Source organism: Rhincodon typus, chromosome 6 (assembly GCF_021869965.1).
Source record: "Rhincodon typus isolate 14 chromosome 6, sRhiTyp1.1, whole genome shotgun sequence".
Lineage (NCBI taxonomy): Eukaryota > Metazoa > Chordata > Chondrichthyes > Orectolobiformes > Rhincodontidae > Rhincodon > Rhincodon typus.
In genome coordinates this window covers 21,453,082-21,471,091 of record NC_063337.1, presented here as the reverse complement: position 1 = coordinate 21,471,091, position 18,010 = coordinate 21,453,082, and the positions used below count along the sequence as shown (strand labels likewise).

At 40.8% G+C, this 18,010-nt stretch overlaps 1 protein-coding gene across 7 annotated transcripts in view; it reads left to right on the top strand.

The window, feature by feature from the left end:
• Nucleotides 1-18,010, top strand: part of LOC109913291 (F-BAR and double SH3 domains protein 2) — a 249,340-nt gene that overhangs the window by 172,410 nt on the left and 58,920 nt on the right. For all 7 annotated transcript variants that reach the window (XM_048597836.1, XM_048597835.1, XM_048597834.1 and 4 more), the window contains one exon: nt 6,570-6,731. In XM_048597836.1, the coding sequence (XP_048453793.1) occupies nt 6,570-6,731 (162 nt within the window). The remainder of the gene's footprint in view (nt 1-6,569; nt 6,732-18,010) is intronic.

The following is an 18,010-nucleotide window of genomic DNA, read 5'->3' as shown; positions in this document are numbered from 1 at the left end:
GCTATCATTGAAATGCTGTCCCACTGTCACCTTGAATACCTGTCTGGCTTCATTCTCCAAAATTGGGTCCAGCACAGTGCCATCCTTTATTGGACCTTCTACATAGTGATATAAAAGACACTCCTGAACACATTTCCTGAAGTCTGTCCCTTCTAGATCTTTTAGACTATGATTATTCCAATTAAAGTTTGGGAAGATGAAATCCCCTAATATAATTGCCCAATTATTGTTTTTACACAGTTAAATGAATTGTCTACATATCTGTCCCATTTACTGTTTGGGGTCTATAATGCACTCCCAGCAGTGTTACTGCCCTCTTTTTATTTCCAAACTCTATCCACAAAGCCTCATTTGAAGACCCTTTGTTATTGACCCTCCTTGTTGCAGTCACTGACTCCTGAATTAATAATGTGACACCAATTTCTCTTTTATACCCTCCGCTGTCCTGCCTATAGTTTCAATACCCTGGAATGTTGAGTTGCTAGTCCTGTCCTTCCCTCAACGATGTCTCTGTGATGGCAACTACATCACAATTCCTTGTGTCAATCCAAGCACTGGCAAACCCACCCATTCTGGTTCTGGTGCAGACTGTCCTGTTTATACAGGTCCCACCTTCTCTATCTGCTTGATCTACCAAAAATGTTTATCCAATCACTTAATCTACTTAAACCCTTTCGTACGTGTTTTAATAATCTTCCTCGGAACTTGATTGCTAGCTATTTTCAGCAAAGTTAACTACAGTGCATTCTGTCGCTTCATCCAAGTTATTAATGTAGATTAGGAACAAAATGAGCTGAATCCTTTGGTAGTGATTGTGATCTCCAGCTTGGATTTTAGATCACTGAATGTTGTAACAGGGAAGAAGGAAAGGAATGAGGCAAAAGCAAAAGAAAAGCTGCTGATGCTGGGAATTTGAAACAAAGACTGAAAATTGTATAAACACTTGGCAGGTCAGTGAACATCTCCTGCATCAACAGAAAACACTACTTACTAGAGACACCCCCTGGAGTATATTGTAGATTGCAACATGTATTTAGAGAAGAGGAAAGAACTCATTGCAGGAGAAGAACTATAAAATATTTAAATGGAAATCAGAATGGATAAATGATAGGAATGGCATATAATGAGATAATAGGAAACATGATGACAGAAATAAATTAAGAGTACATAGAAGACACTGAGTATGCATGAGTAGCTGAGGAGAAGGGGTACTAGCAGACGGAGTATAAGCACAAAAAAAAGCAGAACAAACTCCAAGAAGGAAAAGGCACATTTACGCCAAAAGTGCAGACCATCTCCAGGCAAAGTTTTACCATAGAAGATCCCCAGCCTAAACACAAGTCCATCCTTCCCAAAAATATCAGCATCAAAAATATCCCATCATCGATGAAAAGAAGATACAGATTTTAGTTCAGATTTGGAGGACACCTGCTACTGAGAAAGGAAGCACCATGCAGCCTTTCAATCTCCTGCTGAGCATTCATAAAATCCCTACAGTGTGGAGCAGGCCATTTGACCCATCAAGTCCGTGCCAACATCTGAAGAGAATCCCACCCAGACTCACGTACCTACCCTATCCCTGTGACCCTGCAGTTCTCATGGTAATGCAACTTGCTTGCATGTCCCCGGATAATGTGGGCCATTTAGCATGGCAATCCACCTAACCTCCACATCTACAGCCTGTGGGAGGAAACTGGACCACCTGGAGAAAACCCACACAGACATGGGGAGAATGAGTAAATTCCATACAGTCACTCAAGGGTGGAATCGAACCCAGGCCCCTGGCACCTTGAGACAGCAGTGCTAACCAATGACACACAATGCCGCCCATGGCTGGCGGTATGAGATTGTACGTTCAAACAGAAATATTTTTAAAAGTGGTAACCTAACTGTATCTGATCAGCGTAGAGCAGATCACAGAGTGAACTAAAAATGAGCATTCTACTTGGAAGGGTATACGTAAAAAGTACCATCTCATCCAGAAAGAGTAGACAACGGTTTTGCAGGAAATATTCAGCAAAAGAAAGCAGATATTTTATAATAATTTGAAGAGGAAACTAGATTGTTAGAGACTGAAATATCTTTGATATTGTATTGCAGTTGGTTGATGATTAAGGCTCCCATCTACAATGATGGAAGCGAATCCTAAAGTGACAAAATCTTAGCAGCTGTTATGGGTGGTGTGTTCTGGACCTAATCTGTTGGAGGCAATGAAATTGGGAGAAAGGAATGGAGTTCTTTTAGGAAGCAGAAAAGAAAGGACTATAATCCAGAAAGATGTAAGTTTAGAATAGATGTTATTGATAAACCCTTCCCCAGACAGAGCACTGCAGAAAGGAAAGGATTCAAAGTGGACACTACAAAACTACAGAATAGCTCGAATTTTAAAGCATAATTCATTAAATTCTCTATCAGATGAAAGCAAGAAATTTCAGCAACACAATCATAATGCGTAGGTAAACGTGATCATAAAAAATAGTTGCAACAGTGGGTCATTTGGTTAAGCCTGCTCCACCATGTAATAATGTGGCTGTTGTAATTGTGTCCTTAACCCCACTTTCCTGCCTTTTTTAAAAAAGAAATTCTTGTATGAAAAGTTAGCATTGCTGTAATTGTGTACTGACTTTGTGTTTCTTGTACAAGTATACGGAATATCAAGTTTTACGCTCTTTTCAAAAAAAAAAACCCCTCCATTTTCTGTTCTTGCGATCAGAGTGAATAACTTCACACTTTCTGTTATACTGTATTGCCAATTTGACCCTCACTTACTTAATCTGTCACTATATTTTTGCACCCTTTTATTGTGTATTCTTCACCGCTTGGACTCCCACCTAGCTTTGTGTCGTCAGAACACTTGAATGCATTATTACAAACAAACACCGAAACTGCTGGAGAAACCCAGCAAGTCTGGCTGCAACCATGGAGAGAGAAAGAGTTAATATTTGAGTCTGGTGTGACTCTTCTTCAGAAAGGGGTGGCACGGTGGTTCAATGGTTAGCACTGCTACCTCACTGTGCCAGGAACCTGGGTTCAATTCCAGCCTTGGGTGCCTGTCTGAGTAGAGTTTGCACGTTCTCCCCGTGTCTGTGTGGGTTTCCTCCAGCTGTTCTAGTTTCCTCTCTCTGTCCAAAGATGTGCAGGCTAGGTGGATTAGCCATGGGTAATGCGGGGTTACAGGGACAGGGTAGGGGGAATGGGTCAGGGTGGGATGCTCTTTGGAGAGGTGGAAGGGCCTACTTCCACACTGTAAGGATTCTATGATTCCACTTACACCAAATGGACTGCAGCAGCTCAAGAAGGTAACTCACCACCATCTTCTGGGTAATTAGGGATGGGCAATAAATGCGGGCCCAGTCAGTAAACCCCCATGAATGAATGATTGAATAACGAAGCAGTTCTAAAGAAGAGTTGCACCAAACTGAAAACATTAACTCAGTTTCTCCACAGATGCTGCCAAACCTGCTTGGTTTCTGAGCGTCTTCTGTATTTGTTTCAGATTTCCGACATCTGCATGAATGCATGTAATTTACTTTTATTCGAATATATTATTGCTCTATTTGTCTGAATCAGTAGTACAGATTGTAAATAGCTGGACCCTGACACTAATGCTTATAGCAATCTGTTAGTTATGTCCTGCCAACTTGAAAATGTCTCACTTATCCCCATGTTCGCATTGTCCATTACCTAATCCATGGTAATATACTCACCCCCACCTACAATACCTTGAATATCTTGTGACACCTTGTCAAATTCAAATAAGCAGCATCACATGGCTCGTCTTTATCCACCCTAATAGTTGTACCCTAAAATACTAATAAATTTGTCAAGCATAATTTCCCTTTTGTTAAATCATGGCCATTGTCTGATCATACAATGATTTCCCAAGTGCATTGTTAAGATTTCCTTAGGAGTAGATCTTGTATTTACTTGATGACTGATGTCAGACTAACTAATTTAATATTCCTGGTTTTCTTCCTGTTTGCTTTCTTAAATAGTGGTGTTTCATTTGCTGGCTTCCAATTTTCTGGGACTGTGCTAGATTCTGGAGAAATTTGGGGGGGAAAAGTTAGCTAGCACATCCACTATCTCTGCAGCTAATGAGGGTATAGGCAATCTAATACAAAGGAATTACTTACAAATGTGCAAAATAGAAACAGAAGTAGACCATTCAACCCCTCAAGCCTACACCATGTTTCAGTAAGACCATGGTTGATCTGTTTCTGTTTCAATTTCTATGCTCCTGTCTAAACTCTTTAACCATTGATTCCCTGTCTAACTGAAATCTATCCATTTCAATCTTTTAAATATTGAATTACCCCATTTCCAGCACCTTCTGAGGTCAAGAGTCCCAACGTCTCACAACCCTCAAAAAGAAAAAAAAACTCATCTTTGTCCCGAAAAGGTAACCTTCAATTTTAAAACAGTGTGTCCTGGTCCTGGATTGACACACAAGAGGAAACATCCTTTCCATATTCACCTTGTCAGGATCATTCAGGATCTTATACACATCAATCAAATCACCTCACAGTCTTTTAAACTCCAATGGAAACAAGCCCACCTAGTCCAAGTTACCCTCATGACAACTTGCTCATGATCTCCTCTAATACATTTCCATCGTTCCTTAAAAATGGAGGCCAAAATAGCATTGAGTATTTTGCAATGTGGTCTCTCAAGTGCAATGTATAACTCAAACCTGATGTCCTTTCTTTTAATGTTTCATCCCTCCCGCAATAAAGGGTAGCATTCTACTAGCCTTGTCAATTACATGTACCTGCATACTAACCTTTTGTGATTCATGCACCAGAGCTCCTAAATTCCTCTGCTTCTCAGAATTCTGCAGGAATTCTCCATTTAAGTAATATTCTGCTTTTCTACTTCTCCAACCGAAGTGAACAACTTCCCATTTTCCCACATTAAACTCTATCTGCCAGATTTTTACCCACTCACTTTATCTATATCCAACTGCAACCTTATGTCTTCAACACAACATGCTTTTCACGGTTAGTAGGAACTGCAGATGCTGGAGAATCTGAGATAACAAGATGTAGAGCTGGATGAACACAGCAGGAAGGCTGATGTTTCGGGCCTAGACCCTTCATCAGAAAACGAAACGTCAGCCTTCCTGTTCCTATGATGCTGCTTGGCCTGCTGTGTTCATCCAGCTCTACAACTTGTTATCTAAGATTCTGCAGCACCTGCAGTTCCTACTAACCGTGAAAAGCATGTTATGTTGAAGACATAAGGTTGCAGGATTTCATTTGTTACATCCTGCCTACCCATTTATGCATACAATCCCATTTGTGCCAGCCGGGTCATTCTTGAACCAGGCTAGTATGTTACCTCCTATACTGTAAGCAGTAACCTTTGTTGCGGCACCTTATCAAATGTCTTCTGCAAATAACAATCAAGGATGATTGTCGTGGTCACCATTGTCAAGACTGGCTATATATTCCAGATTTATTAATTGTGTTTAAATTCCAGTGGCTGCTGTGGTATGATCTGAACTTTGCTTTCCACAGCATTAGTCTAGGCCTCTATTATTAGACCAGTGACATTACTTGTATTTCACGATCAATTTGTCAATTTTTTAGACCTTTAGGCTTCCTTTAATACAGTTCCTCTCCGAATATCAATTTCTTTAAGTTCCTCTCTTTTTACAAATGCCTATGTTACCCTCTGTCTCTGACATTTAATTTGTTTTTCCCACTATTTATTTATTTCCCACCATGTCTTTTACCCAATCTACCTGAGATAGTTGTACTCTATATGTGTAATTGAGCATGTTCACATTAAAATTGCTTGTCTGGACTATAGTATGTAGTTCTCAAATTTATATGGTGTATGCTTGTATTATTATTTTTCCTAGAACACTTTTTTACTATTATATGATTTATTAGCCCTGTTTCATACTCAACCCAGATCTAAAAATGCATTAATCCCGAGGTAGTTCCACAGAGTGGTTCTAAGAAACTATTTGATTAAGTACAGGATTCTGTATATCCTAGGATGGCAAATTAAAAAGGACTCAGACTTTCTTTGTGATGGAATTACATGATGAATATTACGTTAGTATCATCTTTGAAATTACACTAATTAGTATAAGTTCTGAAGAAAGGTTACTGGACCCGAAACATAAATTCTAATCTCTTTGCACAGATGCTGCCAGACCTGCTGAGATTTTCCAGCAATTTCTGTTCTTGTTTCTGATTTCCAGCATCCACAGTTCTTTGTGTTTTTATCATTTTTGAAATTTGCATTTAAAACAAATACATGTGGCTATTGGTTTCTTATGTGAAAGTTTTTCTTTTTACAAAATGTCAGGTTACGGAATCTTAAGTCTCTTTGGCTGAGTGTGATTTGCATTGAATTTTGAGTTCTTTTTGCTATGAGTCTGAACAGATTTGCGAGCAATATGTTACCAAATTCATCTTATGAATCACCTACCCTGCCTCTATGGTATCTCTTACAACCGATTCCAGCCCCATCTTACCACATATCATAATTGTACAGCATTTCCTTGGTTCAATTTCCAGACTTCAGTAATAAATTCCAAAATATTTTATTTTCAGACTGTTAAGCTAAAGGCTGAAGCACGACTGGAGTTACTGAGACAGATTGGGGTTGCTGTGGATACATGGTTGAAAAGTGCCATGAATCAAGTAATGGAGGAATTGGAAAATGAGCGCTGGGCAAGCCTCCCACCGCTCCCAAACAGCGAATCTGTGCATTTGGTAAGACTTTAACATCTATGTTGATGACATCCATCTCTGCTTCATCATCACTGTCTGTAAGCTGTCAGGTGTTTTGACTATACTCCTGTGATTATGAGCTTTTCTGGCAAAGCTAACTTTGTTGCCCATTCCTAACTGCTGTTGAATGGACCATGTTGTCAAGACGACAGTGCATCACCTCTGTGATTTGCTAGGGATAGACTTGGATGGTAATTTAGAGACGTACTGGATGAGCAGAAATTTCTTCCAAGTAAATATTTAGAAGCTTTACCATCCCTTGCCATTGACACAATCACTCTCCCTGGCAACTATCTGAAATCAAACTTGACCATCTGCAATCTTGGTGAAATGATTATCCCACCATCACCGTAATTTGTCCAGTGTTGCCATAGTAATAATGCCAACACTGTCAGCTCATCTTCAGCTGAAACTCCTATTTTTGTTACCTCTAGACTTTACTATTCCAACATCATCTTGGCCAGCCTCCTCTCTTCCACCCTCCATAAACTTAAGCTCTTCCAAAATCCTGTTGTCTGAATCCAACTTCTATCACTCCTGTGATCACTCTATTTACATCTACTCTGTTCATGCTGTCATCCATATTTTCAAAAGTCATCATGGCCTTGCCATTCTCTGTCTTTGTAACATTCACAAATCCCATAATTTTTATTGCCTTGTGCTCCTAAAGATCCCACGACGCTGTTAGACCAGATTTTCAGTGTGATAATGTATATTATTGGGAAAGTGTTGGAACAAAGAACAAAGAAAATTACAGCACAGGAATAGGCCCTTCGGCCCTCCAAGCCTGCGCCGATCCAGATCCCCTATCTAAACCTGTCATCTATTTTCCAAGGATCTGTATCCCTCTGCTCCCTGCCCATTCATGTATCTGTCTAGATACATCTTAACTGACGCTATCGTGCCCGCCTCTACCACCTCCGCTGGCAACGCGTTCCAGGCACCCACTACCCTCTGCGTAAAGAACTTTCCACACATATCTCCCTTAAACTTTACCCCTCTCACCTTGAAATTGTGACCCCTAGTAATCGAGTCCCCCACTCTCGGGAAAAGCTTCTTGTTATCCACCTTGTCTATACCTCTCATGATTTTGTAGACCTCAATCAGCTCCCCCCTCAACCTCCGTCTTTCTAACGTAAATAATCCTAATCTACTCAACCTCTCTTCATAGCTAGCGCCCTCCATACCAGGCAATATCCTGGTGAACCTCCTCTGCACCCTCTCCAAAGCATCCACGTCCTTTTGGTAATGTGGCGACCAGAACTGTACGCAGCATTCCAAATGTGGTCGAACCAAAGTCCTATACAACTGTAACATGACCTGCCAACTCTTGTACTCAATACCCCGTCCGATGAATGAAAGCATGCCATATGCCTTCTTGACCACTCTTTCGACCTGCGTTGCCACCTTCAGGGTACAATGGACCTGAACACCCAGATCTCTCTGTGCATCAATTTTCCCCAGGACTTTTCCATTTACCGTATAGTCTATAATAAAGAATGTAATAACAGAGCATTTAGAAATTCATAATACAATTAAGCAGAGTCAGCCTTGCTTCATGAAGGGGAAATCATGCCTGATAGATTTGCTAGAATTCTTTGAGGAGGTAACAAGCAGGTTAACTAAAAGGGAGGCAGTACACAAAATGTGTTTGGATTTTCGAAAGACATTTGATAAGGTACCATGCATTAGGCTGCTCAGTAAGAGCCTATGGTGTTGGAGGTAGTAATTTAACATGGATAGAGGACAATAGGTTTGAATGCCACCATGGCAGATGGTGAAATTAAAAGTCTAATGGCAACTATTGCCAATTGTTCTAAAAACCCATCTGGCTGACTAATATCTTTTACGGAAGATCCTTACCTATCCTTACCTGGTCTGGCCTACATGTGTTTCAAGACTCCCCATTATGCAGTTGACTCTTTGGTACCTGATGAAATGGCCTACCTAGCAAGCCACTCAGTTCAAAGAAATTCCTGGAACACAGGACCAACAGGGAATTCCTAACAAAAGTACACAGGAAAGCCACACACACTGACCAAGTACTGAATTTCAACAGCAACCACCCTAACACCCACAAACAAAGTTGCATGAAAACTCTATTTAAACAGGCAACAACACACTACAGCAACACACAACTACGCCAAAAAGAAGAGGAGTACCTCCTACAAGTATTCAAGAACAATGGATACCCGCAAAACTGGGTCAGAAGATGCCTATTACATGAGCGACACCAGGAAGATACTACACGTCCCAACACACTTTATCACGCTACCTTACATCAAGAGCACATCGGAACTGACCACAAGACTCCGACGACCACTGGGCATTAGAGTAGCACACAAACCCACATCAACCCTACGCCAACTACTAACCCGAACCAAAGACCCATTACCCACTATGGACAGGACCAACGTAATATACAAGATCCCCTGCAAAGACTGTGACAAACATTACATTGGACAGACAGAAAGAAAATTAGCCACAAGAGTACACGAACATCAACTAGACACGACCAATACTCACTCATCTCCATCCACATGGATAAGGAAAACCACCAGTTTGATTGGGACAACACCAGGATCCTGGGACAGGCCAAGCAGAGACAAGCACGGGAATTTCTAGAGGCCTGTTTCTCCACTAAGAAGGCCATCAACAAACACGTAGATCTAGACCCTATATCTACACTCCACTGCAAAGGAAAACCCAGCTCAATGGACACCAGAGTTTAAATAACAGGCGGGAAACACAACAGCGCTTCATCAGAAACTTCACTGATGTTGTTACCCAGCAGGGTAATGAAACGTCTGCGGAACAACGAAACAGCTCGGCGAGCTAACCAACTGCAAGAAATTATGGATAGGCAGGCAGTAAACACTGGCTAAGGATAGGTGGAGGGCAGGGTGGTGAGGGGTTTATGTTTCTACAAGAGAAAGGTGAGGGATGACCTGATAGAGATCTTCAAAATAATGGAAGTGTTCCATAGGATAGCAATATAGATGTATTGTAGGAATGTCAAAATATGAGACCAGAATTATAAGATGATAAATCCTGCAGCGAATTCAAGAAAAAAAAATGTTTGTAACACAAAGCACGTGGAATATTCTATAAGGAGTATTTGAGGCAAATGTAAAAATGCATTTCAGGAAAAGGTAGATAGGTACATGAGATGGCAATTAATAAAAAGCTAGAGTAATAAGATTCAATGAAGAAGAGTTGAAAAAGAGCTTGTACGGAGCATAAACACTGCCATAGAAAATTGGATGCTGACAAGGGAACTTTAGGGAGTCTGGGCACACGAGCCAATATTGGCTGATTGGCCATCCTAATCCGTGACAGCTTCTGACTTCTGTAAATATCACATCATTTTATTTTTCTGTATTTTTGATTTTGGGAAAAGAACAGTTTTACAATCAAGAATTATCGAAGGAATTGCTGCACTTTTACTGTCAAGTTGCTGAAACTCATGCTGGCACTGCTGTTTTATTCAAGCAATGGGGAGACTGTGGACAGGCCAGTATTAGGGGCGGTACGTTTGAAGTAAAATACAGCTATCAACAGGCTGCTGATTAGTTTATAGAGTTGCGTATAACACAGGCCATCAGCCTGACAACAACTATCTGATTGTTTAGCAACCCAGGAACCAGCTGTAGGTGTGCCCAATACCGGCAGAAATCTTTGGACTATTGCAAGGGGTAGGTGGTGTGGCTTTTTCTCCAGTAAAATATCTAAAACCTGAAAAATCTGTATTCTGTCACTAGTTGCTGCGAGCTGTGGCCTTTAACCAGCAACTAAAAAGCTTTGTAGTTAATATACCAATTGCCTAAGACTCCTGTGCAGAAGTGAAAGGAACCTGGCGAAAAGAGTTGGAAGAACAGAAAATCCTGCCATGTGGAAGGATCACTTTAGTGAACTCGGCCATTGAAGTGATTCGCCAGTTTTTTCATTACCCCCCCCCCACCTATAATACCTATATATTTATTTCTGTGCGTATGGTATGGGGTTTTTAGAAGGGGGTTAGATTTGTAATTAGTAAAGATATTGATATTTTTAATCAACCTGGCCAGTGGTGTTGTGACAGACCTTAGGAGCAGATGGGACTTGAACTAGGCCTTCTGGCTTAGAGTTGGGGACACTACCACTGTGCCACAAGAACCCTACCACTAGAGTTATATTTCAACAGTTTATAGTTGTTTGTCTGTAGCCAGAAAGTATTTATTTGTGATAAATAGCAGTTCTTATACAATACAGAAACCTGGTCTGTATCTTGCAGCCTGTGCCAATCTGACAGGTATACTGGGGTCTTTGTGTACTTTGATAGAATTGTAAACTTTTGTGATGACTCAAGGAATAACATGCTCGATTTCCAGTACACTACCGCAGTCAGGCATACAAGTTGCATTCTTTGCTGTCAGTGACTTCGCATATCAACTTGTTTATGATGTTATTGGGGACAGTGCATTACTTATTTGGAGCAGTCTCACCTCCAAGTCAGAAGTGTTCTTTCCATTCCTAGGGTCAAAACCAAGGTTAAAACTCCAGTATAGTACTCGGAGAATGCTGTTCTGTCAGAATGCAATATCTTTTGGATGAGGCGTTGAACCGAAGCTGCATCTTTCCTCTCAAGTAGAACAATAGACTGTATGGCATATATTGTTTTTAAAAATACAGGGTTAACAAATGTGACTAAGACAAATCTTGGTGTCATTTTTGGGACCTTCTGTGCCAAACAATGAGTTTTCGATGTTCAAAATACTTCAACACGTCAGAAATGCTTCTTGACATTGTGATAGGCAATTTATCAAAGCAAGTTCTTTCTTTCGTTGTCTTTTGTGCTGGTAATAAACTCTAACTTTTCAGGTGTGGGCAACTGGAGCCATATAGGCCAGGCACCAGTTTCCTTGCAGTCAGTTTGCAAGTTCTGTTGGAGACGGCTTAAACTAAGTTGGCAGAAGGTTGCAACCAGGGTGTAACATTTCAGAGGGAAAACAAGATGCACAAAGAATTGGAAAAGACAGATAGCACTAGGGTTCACAAAAAAAAGTATGATGTTAGATAGGGATCTGAGAAATAGGGAATGCAATCATGTCTAAGTTAGGTATATAGCACATATACGTGAATGCAGTATAATCAGTAAGGTTTGGTGAGCTATAGGCAATGATGAAGATATGACAATAGCTGACACCTGGCTTGAAAGAAAGGGCAGAACTGGGTACTAATTTTTTCAGAATACAAGGTGCTTGGGTAAGATAAAGGAAAATTGGATAGATTGAAGTATTGAATAAGGAGAGTAATAGAGTGCAAGAGGAAGAGAATCAGAGAGGAGCCAATGGCAGGGTCTAATTGGTTAGAGCTAAGAGATAATAGAGATACGATTACACGGGTGTATTCTGTAGGCCATAATTAATGATAAAGATGTACAAGAACATATTTGCAAACAAATTACTTAGAATCTGGAATGTATTATCTGGTGAAGCATAATGAAGGCAGATTCAATTGTGGCTTTCAAAAAGGAATTGTTTAATTATCTTAAAATTTGCAGGAGGATGGGATAAAGGAGAAGGATGGAACTAGCAAAGTTGTTCTGTGAGGGCTGACATTGACATGGTGGATCAGATGGTCTTCTTTGTGCTGTAACCTTTTTATGATTCATGTGTTCTAGCAGCATGCAGAAATGAGACCTGATGCGAGCTCAAAATGGGCCCACAGACGTTGTAGGTTGCATAATTGTGCAGTATTATTAAATGAGTTTGCCCTTTGTATTATATTTAATATGACATTTACACTTGTTTCATTGAAACATATATGTATATTTAATGATGAGCTGAAAACATCTGTCTGCAAATTCTAGAGATAATATGCTTATTCTGTCTAGAGATTTCATATTTTTCATCTCTAACTTGACAAATAATGCTGTTTTCTGGTTTTCTGACTCAAATGGAGATGCATCAACTAATTTCAGTTATTTAAAATTGTTACAACTTTATCTTTAGTTGTGACATCAGCCAGAAGTGCAACAGTGTGTTTGGATCAAAAGCAAGTACTAATATCAGACACTTTGATTTGTTTAGCAACACAGCGGAAATCTAATTGGAAGTGGTTTTGCAGTAGTAAATAATCTTTTATTGTACAGAACAAATTTTATTAGGGTAGAAGACAACTTGCTGTACTGGAGAATGATCAAGCAAAACCGAACATTGTTCTTTTCACAACAATGCTATCCTATTGGTCAAAACTGAACACGAGACTGTGGAGTTAAGACCTGGTAATTAATTAATCATCTCAGCATGGGCCTCACTTACAAGATTACAGTTTCTGAATTTAAAAATGATAATTCAAAATTCTATCTATTCCACTTTCACTTTTTTTTTGCTACTGATACAGAGGTTCAATAGGTATATTTTAATTGGATACGAAAATTGTGCATTTTTATTGGGCAAGCTTAACAAATTGTCAAGTATTTGGTGTAGGAATTACATTTTTCTGGCTTGTGACTCCCAATAGTTTTTGTTTTCTTTAATATAATATTTTCTTTAAAATATTCTTTAAAAAGCTGTTCAATTGGAAAGAATTGTCAACCCATGTTCCTGATGGTCACAGATTTGTTGTTGCCTTGACAAGTCACTGTGATGTCCTGTGTCGACAGTACATGCTGCTGCCACTGTACACTTGTCATTGCAGGGAATGTCAATATCTGTTTAAGGTGATAAATTAGGTGCTGTCAGGCAGGCTGTTTTGCTTGGGATGGTGGAGAGTATTCAGTTACACTGCTTGTAGATGGTGGTCAGACTTTGAGTCAGGAGCTGAATTTCTTGTTCTGAAATTCCCAGTCTCTGACCTTCTCTTGTAACCAGAAGTTGGTTGAGTTAGATTTCTAAACAGGGATAACCTGCAGTTGTTGATAGTGAGTGATTCAACAATGGTAATTCCATTGACAATTATGAGGAGATGGCTAGATTCTCTCTTGCTGGAGATACTCACTGTGTGGCACTTAATAAGTTCTTTAAACTTATTAGCTCCATCCTGAATGGTGTCCAGGCCTTACTGCATGCAGGCACAACTAGGTCAGTATGTGGGAAGTTAAAAGTGGTACAATAAGATCCACATTAATGATGAGGAGAAGCGATTGAGCAATTCAGGTGAGTAGAAATTGAGGCATTCTGAGTTGCAGCAGCTTTTGTCAAAAATTAAGTTTGGTCTTCAGTAGAGAAGAGCTGAGCTAAACTCCATCATGAGGAAGGCTGAATTTAAAAAAAAGCTTTGTGACTTAATCTGAATTTTGACTGGGCTGCTTAAAGATAGGTAGGATCTGACTTGCTTGCATCTGCCATTTAATGTGCAATTCATGTTATGAATTCTACATAGCCTTCCATTTTTTTCCATTTCCAATATTTAGATAGTTTGTGCTTGAACAATGCAGTGGTCCCTTCTGTTAATCACTTCCTGTTTTGTTATTCATTTTGTGGGATGTGGGCATCACTGATGGGCCAATATTTATTGCCTATCCCTAGTTGCTCCTGAGAAGTTGGTGGTGAGCTAATCAAACTGTTGCAGTCCATTTGCTGTAGGTTGACCCACAATGTCATTAGGTAGAAAGTTCCAGGATTTTAACCTAATGACATCGAAGGAATAGCAATATGTTTCCACGTCAGGACAGTGAGTGGCTTGGAGGGGAACTTGCAGGTGGTGGTGTGCCCTTGTCCTTCTGGATGATAGTGGTCCTGGATTTGGAAGGTGCTGTCTAAGGAGCCTTGGCGAATTTCTGCAGTGTGTCTTGTAGAAGATACACACTGCTGCTACTGAACATCAGTAGTGGGGAGAGTAAATGGCACCACATCCACAAACAATCAAGAGGACTGCTTTCTCCTGGATGGGGTCAAGCTCCTTGAGGGCATTGGAGCTGCAGTCATCAAAACCAATGGGAGTATTCCATCATACTCCTGACTTGTGCATTGAAGATAGTGGACAGGCTTTGGGCAGTCAAGTGAGTTACTCACTGCTTGTTATCATGACCACTCTGTACCATGCCTAAGATTTATTTACTGTGCAGCCCTCTTTCTTATGTGCCATTTCCAGTTAAATAATTGATAAGAGCTATTCATCAGTATATGTAGATGGTACTTTACAGACTGATCTTGAATCAGTTACTTTGTGGTTCTGTTCTGAAATTAACACTGTCAAAGTGAATTTTACTTATTCGTGTTCCTCCTTATATCATGAATATTCTCTCTCAATTGAATCATTAAATCTAGACTCTGCTACTTATTATGAAAATGTTAGTCAGAGGCTTCTTTTTTTAATGTGAGTAACAGCTTGCTTTTATGATAATTTCATTCTATTTTATGTATCCGATACATAGCAAACCAGCTGCACAGTTAATGTGAAATTGATAGGCATAGAATCTTTACATATTTAATATAGAATGGGTCATTAGAAAGTTACGTCCAGATAACTTGCTTGCACTGAATGTAACACAGTAGTAATCTGGAATTTATTTTCTTGCTGACTTAACATACAGTTTAGTAAGAATGTTTGTCAAAAAAGGTACTCAAAGAATTTCCAGAACCTCTCGATAAACCTTAGCTTTTAGGGAAGAGGAACAAATAATTTGTCATATTCAATGGAAAAATTCACAGACATTGGGTGTAATTTAATGCTCTTCCCCCATGTCAGAGGGGAGTGTTTGATCAGGTGTAAGGCTAGCAGGTGGGGACTCCAATGTTTTCCTGCGATTGCCCAAATTATGTCTGTGACAGGAGGCTTGTGGAGGCCTTCTTGTTAGTGCACCGACTGAGGCCCTTAATTTGCATCAAACCTCGTATATTTGCTGACAGGCTTCTGGAAGGGGTTCCTGATTCGTAGGCACCCATTGTCTAATTGGTGTGGAGAAGGAAAACCCACTAAGATCCAGCTGGTTACTCTTAATGCTGCCCACAGTTCCCTGTGACACTCACTTCTGCCCCCACCCCACCCCCCGATGCCCTTGCCGCCATCACCCGCCTGTGCTTAGATCAAAATGCAACACACATTGCAGAAAACAGGTGATACCAGTCTTTTGTGTGGTCTTCAGTTGACAGCAAGACTCCATTTGTCTTCATTAAATACACTATAATGTTTCTCTTGCACATATTGGTAATGTAAGAAAGGATGACTCTGAATATATGGGTCTGTACAGAGTTAAAGATAATGTTGAAGCTCATGAATAATAATCAGCTGAACCCTGTCGAATTTAGCTCCCAGTGAATTATTACAGTTCACTTTAATTTACTGGTGTAGACTGCCAATTAGATGCATACTACTGAAGCACTTAGTTTTCAGATGTGCAAACCAAATTATCATCTAGTTGAAATTTTTCTCCCAATTTTAAGGGAATCTATACTTTTAAAGTTTGTATTTTTTGAGGCTGACTCAAATTGAACAGGACAACTGGATAGGGAAACAGAAGCTAAAGCAAAGCTCCCAGTTTCTGTAGAAAACAAAACAGTTTTGGAAGCCAAATATTTTGGTAGATTGAACCTGATCAGTACGCGTAAAAGGATAGATCAATATCCAATTACTCCAAGATGGCTATTAAAGGTTAATGAGCACAATGGGACAGGACAGGGTAGATCCAGAAGGTGAAAATAACAAAGATATAGTTGGTGCTACTGTTTCTTCATGGAGAGGACAGTTTTGAAGAACTCTTGTTTTCAGTGGCAGCAGCGCAAGCCAGGGTGCCGACGGGAAGGTAAGGCAGTTTTTGTTTCTCCCTGTATAAAAAACTTACCTCGTGCAGCAAGCGGCCCTCTTGTTTTCAGCGGCGGGTGTGTGGAGGGAACGTGAGCCAGGAAGAAACAGATAAATTCGGGCATTGGCTAAACCCGAAACACTACACATGTGGAGGTTCGGTAAGGTAAGGCTTTTTTTTATTCTTCTTCTGGAAATCTAGAGTAGAGGGAGTGGAAGCTAGGGCAGTTGCATGCTCCTCTTGCAGGATGTGGGAGGTAAGGGTCACTGCTGGTGTCCCCTCTGACTTCACCTGCGAGAAGTGCGCCCAACTCCAGCTCCTCAAAAACCGCGTTAGGGAGCTGGAGCTGGATGAACTCCAGATCATTCGGGAGGCTGAGGGGGTGACAGAGAGGAGTTATAAGGAGGTGGTCACACCCAAGATACAGGAAAAAGGTAGCTGGGTAACTGTCAGGAAGGGGAAAGGAAATAGGCAGACAGTGCAGGGATCCCCTGTGGCAGTTCCCCTCAATAATAAGTATACCATTTTGGATACTGTTCGGGGGGATGACCTACCAGGGGAAGGCCATAGCGGACGGGTCTCTGGCACTGAGCCTGACCCTGTGGCAAAGAAGGGAAGGGGGGAGAATAGGAGAGCAATTGTAGTGGGGACTCAATAGTAAGTGGCACAGACAGGCGGTTCTGTGGACGCGAACGAGATGAAAGGATGGTATGTTGCCTCCCGGGTGCCAGGGTCTGTGATGTCTTGGATCGTGTCTTCAAGATCCTTAAGGGGGAGGGTGAGCAACCAGCAGTCATGGTACACATCAGTAACAATGACATAGGTAGAAAAAGGACTGAGAATGTGAAAAACGAGTACAGGGAGTTAGGTTGGAAGCTGAAGTCCAGGACAAACAGGGTAGTTATCTCTGGATTACTACCAGTGCCACGTGATAACGAGGTAAGAAATAGGGAGAGAGTGCAGCTAAACACGTGGCTACAGGGCTGGTGTAGGAGGGAGGGCTTCCATTATGTGGATAATTGGAGCACATTCTGGGGAAGGTGGGACCTGTACAGTAAGGACGGGTTGCACCTGAACCGGAAGGGCACAAATATCCTAGGAGGGAAGTTTGCTCGAGCTGAATGGGATGGTTTAAACTAGTTTGGCAGGGGGTGAGGAACTGAATTTATAATTCAGAGGATGAGGTGTTCGGCCTTCCGACAGACCCAACAGGAAGTGAGGTGGTTTATAAAGAAATGCGGTCGATGGAGCGCAATTGCGGACAACGAGATGGTTTGAGGTGTGTATACTTCAATGCTAGAAGTATCAGAAATAAAGCGGATGAACTTAGAGCATGGGTTGGTGCTTGGAACTACGATGTTGTGGCCATTACAGAAACTTGGTTAACTCAGGGAGAGGAATGGTTGTTGGAAGTTCCGGGATTTAGATGCTTGAAAAGAAATAGGGAGAGTGGAAAAAGAGGTGGGGGAGTGGCATTGCTAGTCAGAGCGAGTATAGCAGCTACTGAAATGCAGTTCAAGAATGATATGTCTAC